This window comes from Pundamilia nyererei, unplaced genomic scaffold (genome assembly GCF_000239375.1).
Source record: "Pundamilia nyererei isolate P.nyererei 1_Seehausen unplaced genomic scaffold, PunNye1.0 scaffold00100, whole genome shotgun sequence".
Classification (NCBI taxonomy): Eukaryota; Metazoa; Chordata; class Actinopteri; order Cichliformes; family Cichlidae; genus Pundamilia; species Pundamilia nyererei.
Genome location: NW_005187501.1, coordinates 1050315 through 1071906, shown reverse-complemented (window position 1 = coordinate 1071906; position 21592 = coordinate 1050315). Strand labels below are relative to the sequence as shown.

At 39.5% G+C, this 21592-nt stretch overlaps 1 protein-coding gene across 5 annotated transcripts; it reads right to left on the bottom strand.

Annotated features, from left to right (window-relative positions):
- Positions 1–5185: 5185 nt before the first annotated feature.
- Positions 5186–20706, bottom strand: uckl1b (uridine-cytidine kinase 1-like 1b). Of its 5 annotated transcripts, none has more exons than XM_005740442.1 (15): positions 20603–20706; positions 15335–15528; positions 13286–13392; positions 12021–12191; positions 11576–11647; positions 10612–10801; positions 10440–10501; positions 9161–9177; positions 7181–7279; positions 6965–7058; positions 6393–6455; positions 6118–6240; positions 5780–5887; positions 5527–5683; positions 5186–5406 (listed from the first exon to the last, which is right to left on the bottom strand). In XM_005740442.1, the coding sequence occupies exons 1-15, from the start codon at positions 20674–20676 to the stop codon at positions 5327–5329; spliced, it is 1611 nt and encodes a 536-aa protein (XP_005740499.1). In that variant the 5' UTR covers positions 20677–20706; the 3' UTR covers positions 5186–5326. The 5 variants fall into 5 exon arrangements, with proteins under 5 accessions (XP_005740499.1, XP_005740498.1, XP_005740501.1 ...); XM_005740441.1 differs by lacking the exon at positions 9161–9177 and adding an exon at positions 8004–8023; XM_005740444.1 differs by lacking the exon at positions 20603–20706 and adding an exon at positions 17950–20558.
- Positions 20707–21592: the final 886 nt, after the last annotated feature.

Here is a 21592-nt window from a genome sequence, read left to right as displayed (position 1 = left end):
TAGAAATGATACAGTGAGTAAATATCTTAACTAATTTAAGAGAAATAAATCCTTTTTAAAGACTTACATATTTCACTGACAGTTTCCAAGTCCAGTTACAACTAATTCATTTTATTTGGGCATGTTTAGTTTAAAATATTACAATTTTTTTTTTATATTGTTGATCGATTACCGTTTCGGTTAAGATTCTGCTTTAAGCAAGATGATTCAGAACGTGCTGAACTACATTTGTGTGCCAAACAGGCAAATAAACTATTGAGTTGGTGCACTGATTTGTCTTCAGGGATATTAGCCACTTTACTCACTGTATCGATTATATAAATCAAAATCAAAGAAAAGGGAACAGTTAGATATTTTTTGTAAAACAGTAATAAATATAATTCTACTTTAGTTACAGATTCAAAGTGTTTTTAATGTTTTTCTACAGAATTGATGACAAAAAATATTAATAATGCAAAAAAGGTAAGTGCGGCCTAATTTTTTTTTATGAGCTTGTGCAACCCATTTACAATATGCAGGCATCACTTACACTTTAAATATAATTCTCAAGTTTTTTAAAGCATCTTTTACATTTCTCAGCCATGCATTCTCTTTAAAAAAATCGGAGACAACTTGAACGTTAACAGAGATGTCAAGTCGTCGAACAAGAGGAAGATTTTTTGCTTTATTGGAGCAAACAAGATTCTAGATCATTCTGGATCATCAGAGGTGGATTTTTCTTCAGTATTTTAGAAGAGAAAGCACATGCGCTTACATTATTAATAATAAAACATGCTGAGAGTATATTTTACTTTGGGTCTAATGCTATTTGACCATATTTGTAAAAAGTGTTTGTCCTCAACATTTAAAGAGCAACAACTACTTCATGAAGACATTAAAACAGAATTACTGAATAGGAACATTTAGATTTGATTAAAATTATCATTCTTAATACAATTTCCACAAGAAGCAACAGCCTCTGGTTTTTGGTTACTGTGTACATTGCTCCCTCTACTGGTTAATAATTACTGAAAGAAGCTGTTGTATTCTCTAACTCAACATTAAATATTATGACAATATATTTCTGTTTGAGGAAAAGTGACCTGTCAAACCATCTTTAATATAGCTCATAATGAACTTAGTAAGGGGTTTCTTTGCTGTTAGATTGCAATATTCCCGTTGAGTTAAGAAAACACGAAGGATCTTTGTGTTTTTCAGTTTTTAGCCATGCAATAAAGAGACATAAAGCTTGTGATTGTCAGCATCCTCAGCAGGTAATTCAAAATCTTGATGCAGGAACCAAATTCCAGCACGGTCCAGGAAGGTTTGGGCTTTTTTTGGTGTTCCTTCTCATACTTTGCTGAGGCGAGTTAGCATTTCATGGGCTGACGAACCTGAGATTGAGCCTATAATCACCATTCTCAGGTTGGACAGTCCTTGAAAGGACTACTCAAGATTTAAAGCGGGACCGGATGTGTTGTTCAGGCCGCTCTGCGAGCCGCCGCATGCAGAGTCCACGCTGAAGGCAAATGTGTACAAAAATAAAATTACTTGACAAAGAAAAGATGAGAATGTGTCTATGATAACACTCCACATGTGATTACACATCTGGAAATATACACCTGTTGATGGATATTGTAGTGAGCTGTTTTTCCATAATTCGGAGGCACAAATATCTACTGTATGACCTCGTGGTGGAGAGCTGAAATCATATTTTGCAGCAATAATATTTTGACCACCAACATTTCTAATTGCTCTGAACTAAATATCACCCAAAGGTAGATTTTTTTTTCTTAAAGCTAAACATAAGAATTTCAGTACAGCAGGTTTATCGATTGGATTCCATTTTGTGGTGTTGTTCTTATTTCCTGCAGGATTATTAAATGCATATGAAATAAAATCAAAAGGCAACTCCAAAAGCAAAACCAAACAAAGATCTAATTGAAAATCTAAAAAGTAAATCATTTGTTAGCCACCTGTATAGTTAAAGGGTGTGATTTTGGCGCCACAGGCAACCACCCAGCGAGACTAAAACTGAGAAATTAAAAAACGCTTGAAAAGCTATTAATGGAAACAGCGTCACATTAAGTTTATTGAGGTTACACAATTTAATTCCTGTTCTTGTGATCTATATATGTTATTGTGTTTAAAGCAGCGACGCATACAGCGATTCATCATAGCTCATTTCGGTAGAATACAAGTTTTTAACCTGATGGCAAACACTGCCACAGTGAAAAGCATTCAAACAACATATCTGCCTCACATTTGTGCCATTTTTCTCAGTCAGAAACTCCAGCCATAGATTAACACCACATCTGGCCCCTGTTGTTAGCTAACTTGCACTAAAACCACTCAGAGAGCAATTAAACACTCAGGCAACGGAGCTTAATGCACAAACTAAAACTCATACTAAAAACAACTAAATCACCCTGGCCTGACTTTATGAGGACAGTCCAGTCTCTTAGAATTTTTACTCTCATGATAAACTATGCAGATGGAGAGTGGAGGGGAAGACACACACACACAGAGCGAGAGAGTGAAAGGAGAAGGAGGGAGCGAAAGGGAAAGACAATACTTTACCCTCTTCAACAGACTAATCTAAACCCTCTTCACATGATTCAGAAATACTTCATCGTCTGAATTATTCATCCTCTACTCTCCGCATTAAGCTACTGCTCTGTGCTGGCCTACTCACACCATCTCTTCAACATTTACAACCCAGACGCACTCACTGCCAGATAACACTTTAACCAAACAAATAACAACCATGAAAAAAACACGGTTCCTTTCCACGATTTCTCAAGCGTAATTACAACAACTTTGGAAAGTCTCATTGTGTGGAAGAGCTTTCATAGTCTCCTCTGTGCAGTCCTTACCCACATGGCAGACTCCTCAGACCCAGTCAAGCAAGACAGGGAGGCAAGCTTCATCTTCATTCAAAGTCAAGACCAAAAGAAGGCACACAGGAAGAGAGCACAGCAACCTGGAGTTAGAAGCTGGTGACATGAGGATGAAAAAGAAACACAGGTCGCTGAGTTTTAACGGCCACCCCTGCTGTCTCTACCAAGCTGTGACCTCATCATGCTCTGTACTACCAATGGGGATGCAACTCACACACGCACAGACGCACACATAGACACACTACCTTCCTGTTTGTCAGTGCTGGTGGTAAACTTTCCACTGACATCTTCATTCAGAGGACCAATCTGAAGTTTTCAAGCATTTAGTCACGTGGAATAAAACACATCTGTGCCGATTTTTTAAAATACACTTGTCATCATCATGATCAAGCAGCAGAAAGGACCAGATTGTTTCAAATTTAAGCCAGTTTAGCATATTAGCTCATTTCAGAGCCTACTTAACCTTTGCTGAAAACCTTTAAAATCGGCTGATATTTTGAAGAACCAAACAAGTATACAAATGTTGCTGCTCAGCTTCTTGATGTTTGTATCTCTTGCATGTCTTTTGACTGTCCTCCTGCCTTCTAAAAGAAAGAAAGAAAGAAAACACGATGCTTCATGTGTGTTGATATCTGCCCAAGAGGCTGCTGATTTGTAATTGTCCATCAGCCTCATGAAATGCACGTCAATCACACTTTACTGCGGCTGACATCTTGACAGCTGTCAGAGTGATAATTATGGAAAGTGATGGAAGATATCAAGGTTACTTTCCATGAGAAGAGGACAACCACAATATCCTTCCTGTTCATTGAGTGTAGGTAATGTGTCTCTCGTTCTCGAAATGTGTTGATAAAGGTAGAAATATTCCCCCTGCTTTATGTTTTTTGCAGGTGTATTTTAATCAGCCAGAGTGGAGAATATTTTCAGATAAGTCGTGGGAGCTGGCAGAATACTAGATTCTGAAATTCACATTTCGCATAAATAAACTGTGAGCAGTTTAAAAGTTGTATTGCACTTTTATTCAATATTTTAAAAAAGCAAAACAAAACCAAACAAAGTCCCAAAAAGAATTAAAATCAAAACATGCAGATGAGTAAAACCCAATGAGGCTACATAACACAATCGGTTCATACCCGTGCACATTTAATGTACATTAACACACAATTAATATTTAAAGGTGAACTTGCTGCGTATGTGACAGAACAGATTTACAGTTTCAGTGCAATGTTTTTGTTTTTTCCTTTGTCGTTTTATGAATCCTTTCCTCAAAAAAGCAAATAACTGTGAAAAAATAGAAAATGTTGTTAAACTGAACACTGTGTAATGGTAATTATGGCCCGGTTTATAATATCAGAAGTTTATAGACAACTTTCCTCAAATATCCCGGACTCGTATACCCGCAAGGATGAAGCGAAGCGCCTCGTGTTTGGCAAACTAAAGCATCATTTTCAGCAAACAGTAAGGAAATGTTAAACAGGCAACGGCATTGACAGATCTCGTTCATTTTTAGCGTGACAGTTTAAAGATGAGGCACTATCAGGACTCTTTGTGACCTTTGGATATTTTGAGTTCATATGTCCACAAAAGCCGTTTTTGAACAAACAATCTGATGGGCTGCTGAAAAAAATGAAATAATGGAGGGATAAATTGGGATCTGAGGGACTAAAATAAACACTTCACATAAATGAAGATGACCCATTTTCACTGCAACAAAAAGACGTACGAGTTGCTCGCTGACTGGTCAGGACTATCCATAGTAAAAAAATATGCAAATGAGCGACATTCTGCATAAATACGCACCACAAGTACGCACTTAAAGCCGTATAATGAAAAATGCTTTTCAACATCCTTTTCAACTGGTTAGGTCAGCATCCACAGAGAAGGAAAAGAGTGAACCAGTGAGCTAAAAAAAAAAGAGAGAGACAAAAAAAAAATACACCTACACATTTTCCGATTGAATGGTCCTTCAGAAAGTGCTCATGGCGATGGAAGTTGAGCAACATGAGTTCATGTTCTGATTTTACTTTTGTGAAAGTTGTGAGGAAGGTGCGTGGTAAAAAATAACCTTAAAAAGTTTACTTCTTTTTTTCTTTCTTTTCCTTTTATGTCGCATGCAATTTCACATTCAGTTGTGTCGTCCACAGTACATGGTTTAAGGCTAGAAAAATCTTTTCAGAACATTTCTGCAGAAGTCGATAGAGATTGTCACAATTTAAGTGCTAAAACGCTCTGACCTTATTACATTCTGTACAAATAAAAATATATTTAACACAAATTTAAATAACATTATTTAAAAAAACCAAACAGATACAAATAAGCAACATTTTTCTTCTCTTTAGTCTTTTTTTTTTTCAACAGCAGCCATACGGGGGCAAATGGTATGTCTTCATATCGTCCAGGAGCACAGCCCTGACTCTCAAAAAGTAAGTCAACTGACAGCAATTGATTTAGTAACTGGGCTCATCCATGTCTTCATCACTCCAGTCAGGCGGTGCGTCTGTTCCAAAATACCGATCTCCAAAGTTTCCTAAAAAACAACAATAAACGACATCGATAAAAAATATAAATACAGTGCTACAATGCTTATTTTTACATTTCAATGACTTTAAAACTGTCCTGTCCTTCCTGCTTCCTCAGCATTGCTCACCTATTCCAGGTATGATGTGAAAGAGATCGTTGACTTTCTTGTCGACAGCCGTGGTGATGATTTTGACCTGCGGGAACGCGTAAGCAACAGAATGGACTCCCATTTCAGCCATGAGCAAAGAAACCAGCAGGATCTTGTCCTCTTGAACATCATGATCCTGAAATTGAAAACACAACTGTGAAAAATGATCTACATGTGCAATTCATTTGCGCAGGAGGCATTGGCATTGTTGTGAACAACTGGGTGCACCCACCAGCAGGACTCGCACGGCCATCATGGCAGCAGCTCCAGTGGACACAGTGCAGTCCATTAGAATCACGTGGTCCTCACTGATGTCTTTCGGTAGACGAAGGTAATGGAGCTAAAATAGTGCACAGACAGGATGTGGGTTCACGCTAAAATGTGACACATATGACCTACAGCTATATATATATACATATAGAAAACCTCTAATATTACAAACAACTGCTTCATGGCAAACTAGGCCAAAGGAGGTTACTGTGAAAATGTGTAAATGTAAAAACTCATATAACCAAAATTGTTTTTGGTTATAGGTTTTTGACAGCATGTGACATTAATGTGGTTTATTACCTCTGGCTCTCCAGTGTCCTGGTTGGTCTGGATGAGGATCTTGCCGATGCGGACGTCTTTGCATACGGCCCTCAGAGCCGGCTCCATGGTCTCCCCGGCTCTCAGGATGGACACCCCTGTGATCTAAAGCAAAACAAAGAGGGGTACAAAAATTAAGCAGAGGTTAATTGCATCAATTTAGTTTCGAGACAAAACTCTTCAGAATGTTTTTCTTTTTTTCTCAATTAAAAATAACGCACAGAGAATATAGCAGGAAGCAAATGGAGTTCACTCACCCTCTTTCCGTGGAAAGTCTTGCCTTCGTAATCCTCTCCCTGGGGGGTCTGCACTATGTGGACCTGAGATAATATTAAAAATCATAAGAGCTTTAGAACGATGCTATAGTCTATCACAGTGAGGAAAATATATTGTGACAAGCTACAGTGAATGCTGAATTGTCGGTCACGTGCATTTGTGAAATGCACACTGAATGTTGCGATAAAGATATGGAAACTTTCCACTGTGGTGACTTGATAAGTTTCCATACTCATGTGGCAGGCCAATACACTATGTCTATCTGATTTTCTTTGTAGAAGACAGATGGGGAGATTCTTTTTTCCATTTATCAGTGCCTTTTCAGATTTTTCCCCATTTCAGGGCCACACACTGTAGCACGGTCTCCGTGTGTGACTTGTCAGCATCTTTCTATTGAGTGGTTATCTCATGCTTTCTTTCTCCTACACCTCTCTCTATCTGTGGTAGTTTTCCAATTGTTTAAATGCCCTCCTTGGTATAAAGAACGTAACTTAATTAAGAAAGAGTGTAATACAATACTTGAATTGAACCGTTTTGTGTTTGTGTTTGGGACCTGTGAGGGGAGGAAGGAGAGGGCTCGCTCAATCAGCAGCCGCATCAACCTCTTAGAGTAAAAGATGAACTCATCGCGACTGGTCTCCTTGTTTCTAGATGTGATGGTCGAGAAAAGAAGGATCGAAGGTTTATTCGGCAGCTTTCCACCGTTCAGGTTTCCATGAAAACAAATGCAGTTATTAACGGAACAACAATGTGCTTTCTTAGCTTTTACCTGATGATGGTGTGCATGCCCCTGACTTGAGGTGTGCTCTCCAGAACGCTGAGGGTCTGGGGGAGGGGTTGGGCCTGGTGTGCAGAAGCCAGGGCTGCCCTGTAACCACGGCAACAAATAGTAGCGCGGGGGTGGTACACGCCGAGAGCAGCGGAAAAGAGAAAAGATGGACAGACGCATGAGTGCAACACGTGAAAGCCAGTGCAATTAAGACTGCTCTGCACGCATGTGTACAGTATGTGCAAGGTCATACACACACACACACACACGTGCACATACACACTTTAACACACACACAGACCTGTGTGTGCATGCAAAAACAGATAAATAAATAACACAAAAAACCCACACAAATAATTTTTCAATAGCAGTTAGAGCAAAGTTGATAATGGCAGTGTACCCACTGTAATGGGAGTGCTTGGGAAGAAACACACACACAAAATTGCAGCGCACACAGGGCCAGTTCTGAGTATTTCAGTGGAAAATAACAACACCACAGAGACCGTGATAATGGAAAAATAGATTAATTTGAAAATTATAATTATACAGATACAAATAAAAGATTTAAATGTGCAATATAAACACATGCATAATTAGTTTCCCATGGTAGGGCTGCACTTCTAATATTTCCCCATGTTTGCATGAATAAATATTAGTTCTGAATGCCTTGTTAGCCTCGCTCTACCTTGGACTTGAGGGGAATAGACACGCTTTTACAAATTCTCAGTGATGCAGTGTTGTTCACACTAGACTGACTGCAATGCCACTGAGATACACATTAGCCAGATGCAAAGAAAAGAGAAATCATAGCATGTCTGCTCACATATCCCAGCGAAGTTTCCTCTATGGGGAGGGTTTTTTTCACAACAGAGCGGACACAGATAAACAAAAAAACAAACCAAAAAAAACAACAACAACAACAGATAAGAGGAAGAAAAATGAGAAAAGACATAAAATCAGGTGGATGAAAAGATTATCGGGAACAGTGAAAAGTGTGACAGCCAGAATTGCAAATGTCAAAAGTCCTTGAACTAAATGACATCAAAATTTAATAGTAATAATAATAATAATAATAATAATAATCATAATAATAATAATAATAATAATAATAATAATGCAATGAGAAAAAGAAACCAACCAAGTGTTAGCTCCGATTTTGATATCTGTACCCATGCATCCCTTGCGTGTATGCGTGGGAGGTGCACAAACTATCGTGTGGCTGTCACTCTTACACTGTGTAGAACAGTAGAAGTTGGTATTTCAGCTCACAGGCCCCAGCACATCCTGTGTCTAAAGACAGACACCAAGCTCACTTCCTCTCTCTCTCTGTCTCAGATACTGTGGCCGACATTCAATGGAAAAACTCAGCGCTTTGTAGTAGGGTATTGGAAACTTTTTCTGTGGCTGAGGTATGCGATAGTCAACAATAGCTGTAGCAAGAGCTTCCTCTCTCTCGTTTTCAGTTGTAGTCACTCTCTCTCTTATTCTTGCTGCTGCTGAAAGGAGGGGTCAGTGACTTGACTCATTGGTGTATTTTTAGACACAGAAGGCAGGAAGAGTGTGAGTTGTCATTTCTTTAAAAGGTAGAGAGAAGGAAAACCAACACCTTTACACTGAATGCTGGCTGCACTACACCACTTTCAAACTTCTTATCAGAGTGCAGCTTTTAAATGTTGACAGCAGTTTTCGCACATTTTGATCCACTTCTTCTTATTCTGAGGTGGTGTGGACCGAGTCTTAACCGTGTATTATGTCCCCACTGACAGAGCACTAATTAGCCATATTTGGTTGGGTACAAGATACAAGAATGCCGCCTGGTGACGTGTCATGGCAGCCAGCACGTCGGTGGAAGGTAGAGGTTGGTTTTGCTCTCTTCTGATTTGACATTTATTCTCGCTCTCCCAGTAAAAAAGCTGGTGCAGCAGGGGAACTGGGCAGATGTTGAGGAGAGAACGATATAAAGGATAAAGGCCACTCTACCTGACGCTGAGTTCCCGCTGCAAGCAATGGAGGGATTTGGTGATGAGGGGGAGAGAGTGAGAGAGCAGTCCATCAGCAGCATATGTGTTTCAGTGTGTGTATGTTGTGAGGGAACAAAGCAAACTGCACAGTAGGGCAAAGTGCTCCGACAGCCAAGAGCGTGCCTTTGGTGACCAGTGATTAGTGCATGTTGCACAGCTAATCCCAAAGTGCGTCTAACAGGCCATCAATCGACATTGTGTATGACAAGTATGAAGATAGGGTGTCTTATAAGGCTGTGTGACTAATGCTGCATAATTATGTATTAGGATGTAATGTTTCCACTGTGATTACATTTATTCCTAAACTAAATGCCTGGAGATTAGTTTGGTTTGAATTAATGCAGGACAAATAACCACAGCAAGAGGTTAATATGGTTAAAACACTGAAACCTATTTCTGTCAGCAAGCTCCACCTGACATATTTTCTTTATTTGAGGAAGCTACTTTCAGCTGCTCCCTTATTCACAAGGGGTCACCACAGTGGGGAGCTCTGCATTAGCCGGATGTCCTTCCCCAAAGGGATTTGAGTCTCTTCCAAGGGTCTAACCAGGGATTGTTTGTTTGTGTAAATCACTAAACCACACATATATGCCATATTTAAAGGGCTATATTCATATTCATTCTTCTTCTTAAGTATGAAATGATAAGAAAACAGAAACAGAAGCCCTGTTTTCATAGAGCACATTTCAGAAAACATCATTTAGCCTTCTTGCTTTAAGTGCTTTGGCAGTAGATTCAGAAAATGACTAATAATTAAACACTTTTTAAAATCTTGTCAAGTTTTTTGAGTGTTCAAATAAACACATAAGAGAAGAAAAAAGTAGAAGACAAAAAAACAAAGCAATTTAAAATTTATGTTCTCTGAACCAAATAACTACAGTTTGTTACTGTTACTAGGAAAGTTAGCAAAACCAAAACCAGTTTAGAACAGTTTTTTCCATTGAGTGTTAATGATTAAACCTTTCCCCAAAGCACTTACAGACATTCAGCCTCAGTAAAGTTTCTTTCCACTAGAGGGGGTGATCTGCCTTGAAATTACAGGCACATACTGAAGGGGAGCCTGCACATACACCCTCTTATGAATGCAATAACATAACTAGATGTACTGACCCGGAGGCCATCAAGAAAAAGGACAAATGAAAGGTTATAATTCTCCCCCCAAATTAACTATTTAAGTGGCATGACAGATTTTCTGCGTGTGTATTTATATTTATGTCTGTAAGCATGACCTCACTTACCTCCTCCAACTGACTGTGAACATGCTGTACGATCAAGTCGATTGCCACCATGTTGCCACCTCCTGACCAGAAAAAAAAGAAAGCATAAAAACGATGCTTTAATTTTAAATCTTTTTAGGATTGTTGCTGCTATACTGAACATGTACATGAAAGTATGTTGGTATATACTCACCACGTGGCACCACGATATCAGCCAGTCGCATGGTAGGCTCAATGTATTGTTCAAAAGCTGGCTTAACAAACTTGTTATACTGCTTGATGACCCCCTCGATATCTCGGCCCCTTTCTGTAATGTCCCTCCTCAATCGGCGCACCAGGCGGATGTCAGAGTCTGTGTCCACAAAGATCTTCATGTCCAGCAACTGGAAAAACAAGTTGATTAGATCAACACAAAGTAATATAAGACACATTCACAAACAGATGACATGAAAATAGCGAGCTTAAAATACCAAACTGTATTCAAATTTGTATTTTTAAAGGGTTATTGTGAAAGCCTGCAAGAAATTCTAGAAAAAAATTGAATGAATGAATGAAAGATCTGACAGCAAAAAATATTTCTGGCAACGTCAATGTAAGTATAGATGAAAAATGAATGAATATTAGATAACTAATGAAAATGTTTGCTTCTCTTTTGCTTACAAGGACTTCTGATTTTAACAGACCTTTAAAGGAAAAAACTCATTAACTTTACTGTGTTGCAGTTGATACTGCAGTTATTCAGAACCATTACGTCTTTTAAATCGATGACACTTAACAATTGAAAAACAAACCTGTCAGCGCCCTCAAGTGGACAAACTATGTACTGCAGATATTTTTTTCTTATCTTTAAATCAATATTCACTTCTCTGCACATATTAGCTGACACACAGTGCATACAAACATATCAGGCTTTTCAATCTATTTACTTATCTTGGGCTATCATGCATATGCTGAATCTATTTTAAAAACCTGCAAATCTTGTCTATGTACACAACATGGGAAAAATAAACAGCTACCTCTTGTTTAATAAAGACCTCTTACACCACTTGTATGTGTTTTCTAAGAGTGTTTTTTTATTAGGTAATACATATTTTTGACAACAAAGCTGACAGTAGGACCTTGTATTGGTTTGTTCAGGGCTAATGACCTTCTCTTACCTGCAACAGTTCTTTATCTGCAAAGGCCATGATTCCCTCAAAGATGATAACACTGGCTCCATAAACTGTTTTCTGGGGCAGAGACATGTACATGTAATAACACAATAAAATTTACATACCAAAAATGAGAACGAGGGCATTAAAGCACTACACATTAAGTGTGCATGTATTCCAACAATCGTTGTAAGCTCTCAAACTGACTTGCCTCACTAATGTGTGAATGTCTGTGTGTGATAGGATAAAGAGAAGTAGACAGATATCACAATAGCGATCTGTCGGAGACCATCTGTAGATGTACAGCTTTACAATGCAGCTAAATCTATAGAAAAGAGGATTAAAACCTTCTTCGGTAAACAAAAAGGAGGGATTATATGCAAAAATGACACGCTACTTAATAACTTAAAAATACAAAGCCAAATGTTTGGGTCTGTGCATTCATCCTTACCCAGTCCTTTTGTCTCCCGTGAGTTGTAAAGTCATACACAGGGATTTTCACGCTCTTGCCCTGTTTGAGTTTGCGCAAGGTGTGTGTCAGCAAATCAAAGTCAAAGGCATCTGGGTGGTCAAAGTTATAGTCGTTACTGGCAGCCATTGCCTGCTGCTCTGGGGACAGGACCTGAGGATTGCCATGATACTGAAGTTAGAGTATGTCACCACTGCATGCTGCTTTTCAATGCTACAAGATTTCCTAAGAAAATGGCATGAACACATAATAATATTTGCATATCAAAAGAAAAATCTCTTAGTCAAGTAACATTACACACGTGTTTTGCAGTAAAACAAATGATGCATTCACAAATAATAACGCAAAAACACTTTGGCACAGATCGCTGATCGAGAGCAGAGAAGTTTGGGGACCTAAATTTAGGAGGACATCATGTGCCACAGTGACGTCCGTACGAGGTGGTATGTGCACGCACGTATCTGTCCTTTGGGTGGTTGAACATTAAAAACCCAGTCCTGGTATTTGGCAGTTAATGAACAGCAACACTCCCTTCTCAAATGAACTGGTAACATATTTATGTAATAAACCAATGTTATACTGGAAAAAAAGCAAAATATAAAAATGCATAGATTAACTGAAAATAAATGGCAATCTTTTGTAAAATGTGGTGAGCAGACCACCACTTGCTGAGGGCTACAGCGGCACTGGTCACTGGTAAATCCCTCCAACTCTGCACAGTCTGATCTGCCGCTGTCAGATTTTGACAGGATTACACAACTAGAGAGTGGGTGGAGGTGTAGAGGGGGCAAGAATGATGGCTCTTGCTACACTGTTCACTACATCTCTTTTTCTCTCCCCCTAACACCCATCACTGTGTTTTCATCCTTGTTTTCAGCACTGCCTCCTTATATTTTATCTACTCTGTTTCTTCTCTCTCTCTAATCAAAACCTCTTTTTCTCATTTTCCCTCTGGGATCCAAAGGAAATCTTTTCTTTTCTCTTTCACCCTGTTTCCTGCACTCAGTCTCGCTTTTCTTTAGCCTTCCTTTAGGCCCCTGGGTGGTTAACAGCCATTCAAGACAAAAGTGATAAGAACAGAGTTTCTTGGACCTATCACATGTCTTATTTATAACTCTAAACACTTATTTAGACATGCAGCAACATTTAAAAATTCAGATAACCTTTAACAACTTCACAGATACAGTGACAAATGTATCACTGCATGCAAAAGGACATATACGGTTTTGTAGACACCACAGAAATACCTTGTAAAAAGAGTCCATTGAGAGTAGTACAACCCAGGGTACATCTAAAGCTTCTATGATTTTCCTTGCTACAGTTGTCTTTCCTGAAGCGCTGCCACCACACAGGCCTGAAATTAAAAATTGACAAACAGCCATTGAGTAATAACTTCCTTCCAGTTAAATTACAAAAACAAAAGAATTTAAGCAAGTTGACATGGTCAAGATGATCTGCAGACGTTTAAAAAGTTCATCAGAATTGGGAAGAAAGTTGAAATGACTAATAGGTGTGGTTTTACTGTAATTATTTCACAAACTGCTTATCTACTGGGATTTTCCCACACAACCATCTCTAGATTTTACAGAGGATGACCCAAAAACAGAAAATCTGATGCTACAGTTTCCAGAGGTCAACAAAACTGGAAAAAAGGAAATTGGAAAAACGTCTGCTGTGACGTTCAGATGGCAGAGTCAGAGGTTTTCAGAGCTTAAGGCTACCTTGGAGTGAATAAATGCGTGATGTTAGGGGAACTGTTGAATCTATTATCTGTTATGGTATCACTACATGGTTTGAAAACCTTTTTGTCAAGCTCAGATCCCAAATTCAAAATCTGATTCAAAGATAGTTAAAATTACTACGGACAAAAATGACATCCTTTATAATGATTATGAGTTGATGTCTTCAGGAAAAAGGTACAAAACTGTGAGTTGGAGTTACATTTTCTCTGTGAGTGTTTGCATATGTGTGTTATTTTACATGATGTGTTTCCCTCGCTTGTCCAAGGTAAATTTGTCCCCAGAGGACAATAGAGGCTAATCTAATCTAACCACCCTGCCTTCAGGGCGGTGTAATGATGTGGCGGATATTTTCTTGACAAACTTTGGACTCCTTAGTAGCGACTTGAGCAATGTTTAAATGCCACAGTCCAAGTATTGTTACTGACCATGTTCATGTGGTCACATTTTCCAGCAGGAAAATGTGCCATGTTACAAATCTCAACTCATCTCAAAGTGGATCCTTAAACATGACAAGGAGTTACTCAAATGGCCTCCACAGTCACAGATCAATGCAAGAGAGAAAACACCTTTGAGATGTGCAGCCAACAAATCTGCAACTGTGTGATGCTGTCATGTCAATAAAAAAAACAAGCGCTTTGAGTGCTGAGGTAAAATAGCGCTATATAAGAATCAGTCCATGTCAATGTGGACAAAAATCTCTGAGCAATGTTTCCAGTACTTTTTTCAATCTATGTCATGAATTAAGGCTGTTCTGAAGGCCAAAGGAGATCCAACCTGGTACCAGCAAGGTGGCCCTAATAAAGTGTTTGGTAAGTGTACCTTCACTTGGTGCAAACATGCTATCAGTAGTTTGACTAGTTTGGCAAGACTTGTTTGAGTGCATTGTGAGGTTGCTTTAGGCTATTTTAAAAAGGCATGCAGAAACAGAGCCAATAACATTCTTCAACATAAACGTTCTCTTTATTCCTATTTTTCACAAAGTCTCTCACACATTAGTTCAGCACTTCCTGATAGCAGGGCACACCCATCTTTAACATACTTGGATGGATCTGCTTTGCTCCATCCAGTGAGAAATTGTGAGTTAATGCCCTTTATCACTAGTATAGCAGGGCTTTCCTGTATTTAAAAACACTCTGCCAAAGAGGAAACTCTCCAGTTTGTGAAAAACAACTAATTTTAACCAGTGCATCTCTATCTGGGTTTAGGTTTCTCAAGCTTTTTTCTTCATAAAATGGTCAAATACGCCAAAAAAATGCCTTACCTTACCTTAAATAAGGTAATGACAACTTTGTGCCACAACTACTGTATATGGGAAGAAATTATGCTAATGTGTGCATTCCCTGAGTTTTCTAAACATTAAAAATTTTCACTTATACAAAGTATAAGGTTAGTTTATAAACAATTATTCATTAGTTTCCTAAATTTAAAGGTACAATCCGAACATATTTATAATACTTTAGATGAAAACTCACCACTTAATCTAAGCTGGGGCTCTGACAGGTCATAGATCTTTATGATGTCTAAATGTCAAACACAGAAAGTTATTCTTCTTACCAATGACAAATGCCTCTTTGGACTGTGTTCCATGCTCGTTGTACCAGGGTGGGCGACCAGCAGTGTAGATTGTTCGTTTGGAGGTGCGTAGCAGAGGAGGCTCTGACTTACACTGGCTGGTTGTCCTTTTCCTGGGCGAGAGGCCTGTGCTTACCGAGGGGAGGAGACGGTCGAGCGACCCCTCGCCACCTCCACTGCAGATGAGAAACATGACATTACTCTCTGGTACACAGGAATCAACTTTCCTTCTTGTCACTGCATTTTTCTGGGTTTCATAAAACCTTTTGCGTAGCAGTATAATGCCAACATTCTCCATCATCACATCTTCTCCACCTGTATATAGTAAGACACACTGAACCCGAATGTGCTGTGTCATGATTTCAACTTCTAACATCGGTGAGCGTTCATGGAAAGGTAACGAGGTAAAACAACAGAATCAAGGCAATAACATACCAATGTAATATACAGGATCAGTCCCACTGAAATGGCAATCTCTTATTTGGTATAGCCTTGTTGTCCCCTTGTATCTAATGCCCGGTGACACGTTAGACACACAGAGACAGACATTGTTTGTGGCATGTAACCATGCAATGGATGAACAGATTGACTAAAGAAAGGCGGCCCAGTTAGTTACCAACAAAACAGCAGTGTAGCATTTTCCCTCCTGTCACTGGTTAATTTTTCAACCTGTCAACTTTGTCCAGTCTTGTCCAGTGTAACTGCTGCAGGTACTAATGTACAGATGGTATAATATATTACATCTAAAGCTCCCCATAACCATAAGAGAATTATAGAGTCAAAGTGATGGATTGTGTTTTCATAGTCCATTGTATTTTACCAATTGAAAGGATCAGGTATCCGCCACTGGAAAGCAGGTGGTTACAGTACCTAAAAACACCTACAGAACATGTTAGAAGTGGAGAAATGTTGATTCAACTAATCGAATAGTCCTGTGATCAGTTTTACGAGCGAAAAGATTGCTGCAAGAATGTGCCATCACAACCAGCAAGATAAAAAGGCCCTCATAAACAAATGACAACAAGCCAATTCAAAACAGGTACAAGGTGCTTAGGCGAGCGAGGCATGGAGTGAATTTGCATTGACTTATTCAAACTACACCTGATGGTCTCTCATCTGTTCTGTAAGATAGAAGAAATTAAGAAAGAAATTTATGTAATACCCATTGCAAGAGTTTTGTGTCTAAACTGCAAACAGCTGCACATATGGGCTACTCTTTCACTATTGTAAGTTACTTAACCTATAATGACTAAGTTTAATGTTGTGCCTTTACAAATCATTCGGCAGTTGTGAGTAACTGGAATTCAGAGCAGAGAAAAAACTGCAGATTGGTGCTCGACCAGCCTCTATTACTTCCTCTAAAACAACAGCTTCTTACATAACTCTATTTTGTCAGCGTCTCAAGAATCTGCTGTGCCGCTGACGTTTGATAAACAAAATATTGCTTTTTTAGGAAAATGCCACTCGATTAGCGAAGCAATCTAAAGTCGCTCAACGATTGCTGCCCACAATCATCATGAAAACAACTGCTGCGTTCATTGTTTAACAAATACAACGTAACATCTGTGTGCGGTATGCCTAACTGAGCAACAGTTGGAACACTTACTGCATTATCCGAGCCATCCACACTTCACCCAGTGAAGACTGTAAAAAGCCAGCGGCCATAACTATAGCGGCGTTTGTAATAAACAAGTCTTAGATCTTCCTCTGTTTTCCAGTCAACTGTCAGGCTCCACACATTTATATAGGTCATATACCTGCCCAGGTGGACTGCCAGGAGCTCAGAAGAGGAGCAAACAAGAGAGAACAAAGATTTATCTTATCTCACCAGGGTCACCTGGTTAGACGGAGCCAGGGAGCAGAGTGGGAGACTGCTGAGAGCGTGCGCAGGACATAGCTCACTGAAGTATGGTTATCAGTTAAAACCCAACTAGTGTGCAATAAAAGATTAGCTTAGCTGACTGTGCTGAATCATGTCCTTGTTCTGTGGTTACACTTACAGTACCCAGTGCTTCAAAACATTACATGAATGCACCTTTGTGATAAGAAGTTATAGTGTGGGGTACCTGAGAAGGCCCTTATGAAGCAGACATCTAAGCCTTATGGGCAGCAGATTGAAAGATAATATTAGCAGCAAATCAAGACGCAACGTCACATCTAATGTCAGTAAAGCGACATGTTTTTCTTTACTTTCTCCACAATGGCTCACACAAAGAGTAAATTAACACAACCTAGCTGCATAAAGTGACTACTGTTTCACATCAGCTTGTTCATTTGTCCAACAAGATTTCATAAAAAACGAGTATGTACAAGTACGTAACACTACTGTAATGTCAGTGTAAAATTCTCAGTTTAAAAAAAACTTTACGGTTCCTCACATCACGTTTGCACTTAGAAGGTGCCACATTTCCTAAAGTATGTAGACAAAAACCTAGAGGGTATAAACAAGTGAGCTTCAACTTGGAGTTGTCTTTCCTGTTTATCCAGACTTTTAAAAGCATTAGCTGTACACATTTTAAGGACATTTAAACTACAGACAGGAATAAAGTTGCCCAGGTCACCTAAGGAGTACATTAAAGGAAATAAAATGCACTTACCTGCCATCAGATCTTAGCGTCCAACAGCCAGATATTCTAGCTCCTGAGTAAGCTGGTAGAGTGTTCATAACTGGGAAGCTTCCAGTGTTTGTACTCCAAAAGTTGTGTTTTAATCCTATACTATTGTCAGCCGGTATACTCAGTGTACATATTCATATGCACTCAAACACACACTTAACAGCGCTCCTCTCTGGAGCATCACATCCAGAGAGGTGGCGACAGAAGGTGGTTAATATACATGGGAATCGGCTTGGATGAGAAACGAAACTTTAAACATTTGCTTAGCTTTCTATTTCTTCCATTCTCTCAACAGAGCGAGAGAGAAGGCACTGCAGCTTGGTAGAGGAGGCGCACTCAGTGTGAAACTACAGCACAGCATTTCCCTCCTCTTTCACTAACTCGCTGCTCCTCCCATTAGACGCCCAGCCAACAAACATAAGAGGATAACCTGCCCTCCAGATTATGTTCATTAGGGTGTATTAATAGCACCGGGTTAGAACCAGACCACACCACTCCTGGTACACACACCCACATATATAAACACACAGACACATGCCAAGCTTGGGTCATCTGTCTTTGGCAGTCAGTGTCGCAGTATGTGGCCGGAGGTGAAAGAGGAACCAGAAGAGAGCGACAAGAGAAGAAACAAACTAGAGGGTGGAAAAAAAACAACCCAAAACAAGACAAAACAAAGAAATAAATAACAAGAGTGCGGCGCAGTCACACAGCCAGCGATTATTCTCCTCTGATGTTGATGCAGTTGGCTGAATTCACAACAGAGACGCCTCAGGCTGTGTTGGGGAGGTGAAGAGAAATTGAAGGGGGTGCGGGGATGACAGAGGGGAAGGGTAGAGGGGAGCTGATGTGCTTTTACCCTGTGGGGACATACAGTGCCTCTGTGTGCCTTATACCGAGTCTAGAGATGTCAGCACCACAGCAAACACACACACACACATGCCCGAAGAGCAAAGTCCCCTCCCTGTTTTCACTCACAGTGAAGACTGGGGAATAAACAGCATGATGAAACCCAACACTACCACTGCTGCTCTATCAGCTGACGGTCTGGGGAACAGCCCTGGGAAACGCACACAGACACACACACACACATGCACGCCATTCCACTCCTCCCTAGCCACAACTTGTACAGACAAACAAATCATTATGCTCAGAGTTCAGAGGAGATGGACTAATTGCTTTTCAGTGCACAGAAAAACAATCAAGCAGCTTAGAGAAGCTACTAGATATAATACAAAGCAACATGAAAGCTTTTCCAAATATTTTGGAACATGGATTCTGACCAGACTTCATTTCTCTTTATTCACTTTTTTATATTATACAGGGAACCAACAGGGGAAAGAGAATTGAGTGTTCTCCTCTAATCTGAACTGTAATGGTTTGGTAGTGTCACTGTCGCTTTAATCTTCATCGAGAGGACAGCTGCAGAGCAAGAAAGCCACATCGAAACAAGAAGCCTGAACTGGTTTCTATGCCAAACATTCAGCCATCTCGCTATGGCGACAGTGATGCACAGGAGGCTTACAAAGTCTCGGCTGAAATAACACTTAACCTAAAACTAATACTGTAAACACACTATAATATAAGCTAAACGTATTAGTAACAGCATGTAATGCTGACTTTACTTACTAATTTAAATAAAATCAAATATATTCAGTGATAAAGGGAGGTTGCAGTGCATAGAACCTTTGCCTTGCAGAGCTCTTGACTGCCTCAATTAACAGTTTATGGTGCCTCTGTGTTAGGTTATAGTTTAGTGACCAACTGAGTTCTGTCATACAACTATATTAATATCAGCGGTCATACATTTAATAATGTGAGTATAACTTTAAAGCCTGCGAGCCACTAAGGTTGACGTCTAGAAGAGCAGGAACTTCTCTCAGCGGACACACCAATACGATACCGCCCTCTTGTGGAATAACGAGGTATTGAACATCTAAGGCAGACCAGCAGCTGACAAACAACTGGACCAAGTGCTTCAGCTTGAGTCTTAGTCACCTAACCCAAATGTTATTCTGTTCCGTTACCTTATATATCCCATAGGAAGATGACATTTGCCAGAAATACCCGCTTTACTCACGCCGCAGTACCTCCAGAAAACACCAAGGCGCGTGCTTTCCACCTCTGCTAAAAGAAAGCTCTCTTAGTCCACTTTCTCTGCTTTAAGCTAGCTCTCCAATTCTCTCTAGCGATTCCCATTACACGTTAAAATAGGTGAGCATGTTTCAGTTAACAGTGACTGCTTGGTAAAGACGTGTTTGATGTGATTTCTTCGCTTCCGAAGATTACAATGAAGTAAAGCTACGAGGCAACCTCGTGTAAAATAAGATGACAGATCGTAAAGCCAAAGAGAGGGAGAGAGAGTGGACAAAACGAGAGACTCAAAAAGCAGGCCTCGGGTTTATTATATTTATAATAAACTAATAATTATACTGTAACTTCTAGACTGCTGTTACATTTATCAGGCGTATTATATATTAATTACTGTACCACTGGGACGTACAGTGTAACAGGTCGTGTTTCCGTAAAGATGCTTAACCCAACTGCCAGGATAAGATGAAAAAAAAATGCATCCAGTAACGTCATAATAATGTACTATAATACCAAAGGTTTCCGAAGCAATCTACAAACTCTATACCTGTTCGATACAGAGGAAGTTTTCGCTTCGCTGTCCATCGTTGAGCGCCTGTCTTCCACGCTAACCACAGACATTTCTGCCCTGTTGACAATCAGGTGTTAAGAGCGCAGTCACAGCTGAGGCATCATGGGACTTGTATTTCTTCAGTGGAATCTCTTTCAGCTTCGCGGCTGCACTTGGACTTCAAGCCCCAGAATGCACGTGATCCGTTTTTTCTATTCACAATAAACAGCATGTACTTTTATTTTAAGCTTACAGGGCCTTTTACAGGCCACGTGTAGGTGGGAGTGGAGATGAATCTTTTTAGTCAGTTTTTAAATTTTAGTTTTGCTTCATAATCTCTCTCCAAATCTAAATAACTTTACAGTGCTGTGTCTTGAGCCACTCCTATGTCCCTATATTTTGCTTCCAAGAAACCAGACTTTCTGGTAATTTTTTAAAGCAGTCTTGAGCAATAGTTCTCTTAAAGTCTTTTAAATGATTTTCAGTCCAGTTCTTGTACCTTAACATTTTCAGAAGAATGTTATTTGTTTGTTAAACCACTTAACACTGACCTACTAATGGAAAACAAACAAACAAAACAACAAAAAATCACCTATATCAAGGAATGAACCATGTTTTGTGACAGCACTTTGTTCAGTGTCTGTTGTGTTTCAGTGCACAGTATAAATAAACTGGCTTGGCTTGACTTCTTTGAGAAATTAAAAGAAAGCTTTCCTAACAGAGTTCAGGCTGTGTTGGTGATTGAAGGTGGACATTCCAAGCTTTTTAGAGTTATTTTCATCTACACTATTTTCCAGGAATTTTTGTACGTTTCAATAAATCTCGGCCCCAAATTTCCACTTTCCTAGCAAAATATAAAGAAGTGAGGGGTGGCTCCGGGGTTGTGCACAGTACAGTACAAATATATATTTCCTTTTTTTCATGAGCACAATTAGTGGCTACTTAGTGCAGCTTTAATAAACTATGAACAAGTGTGATAAAAGCCAG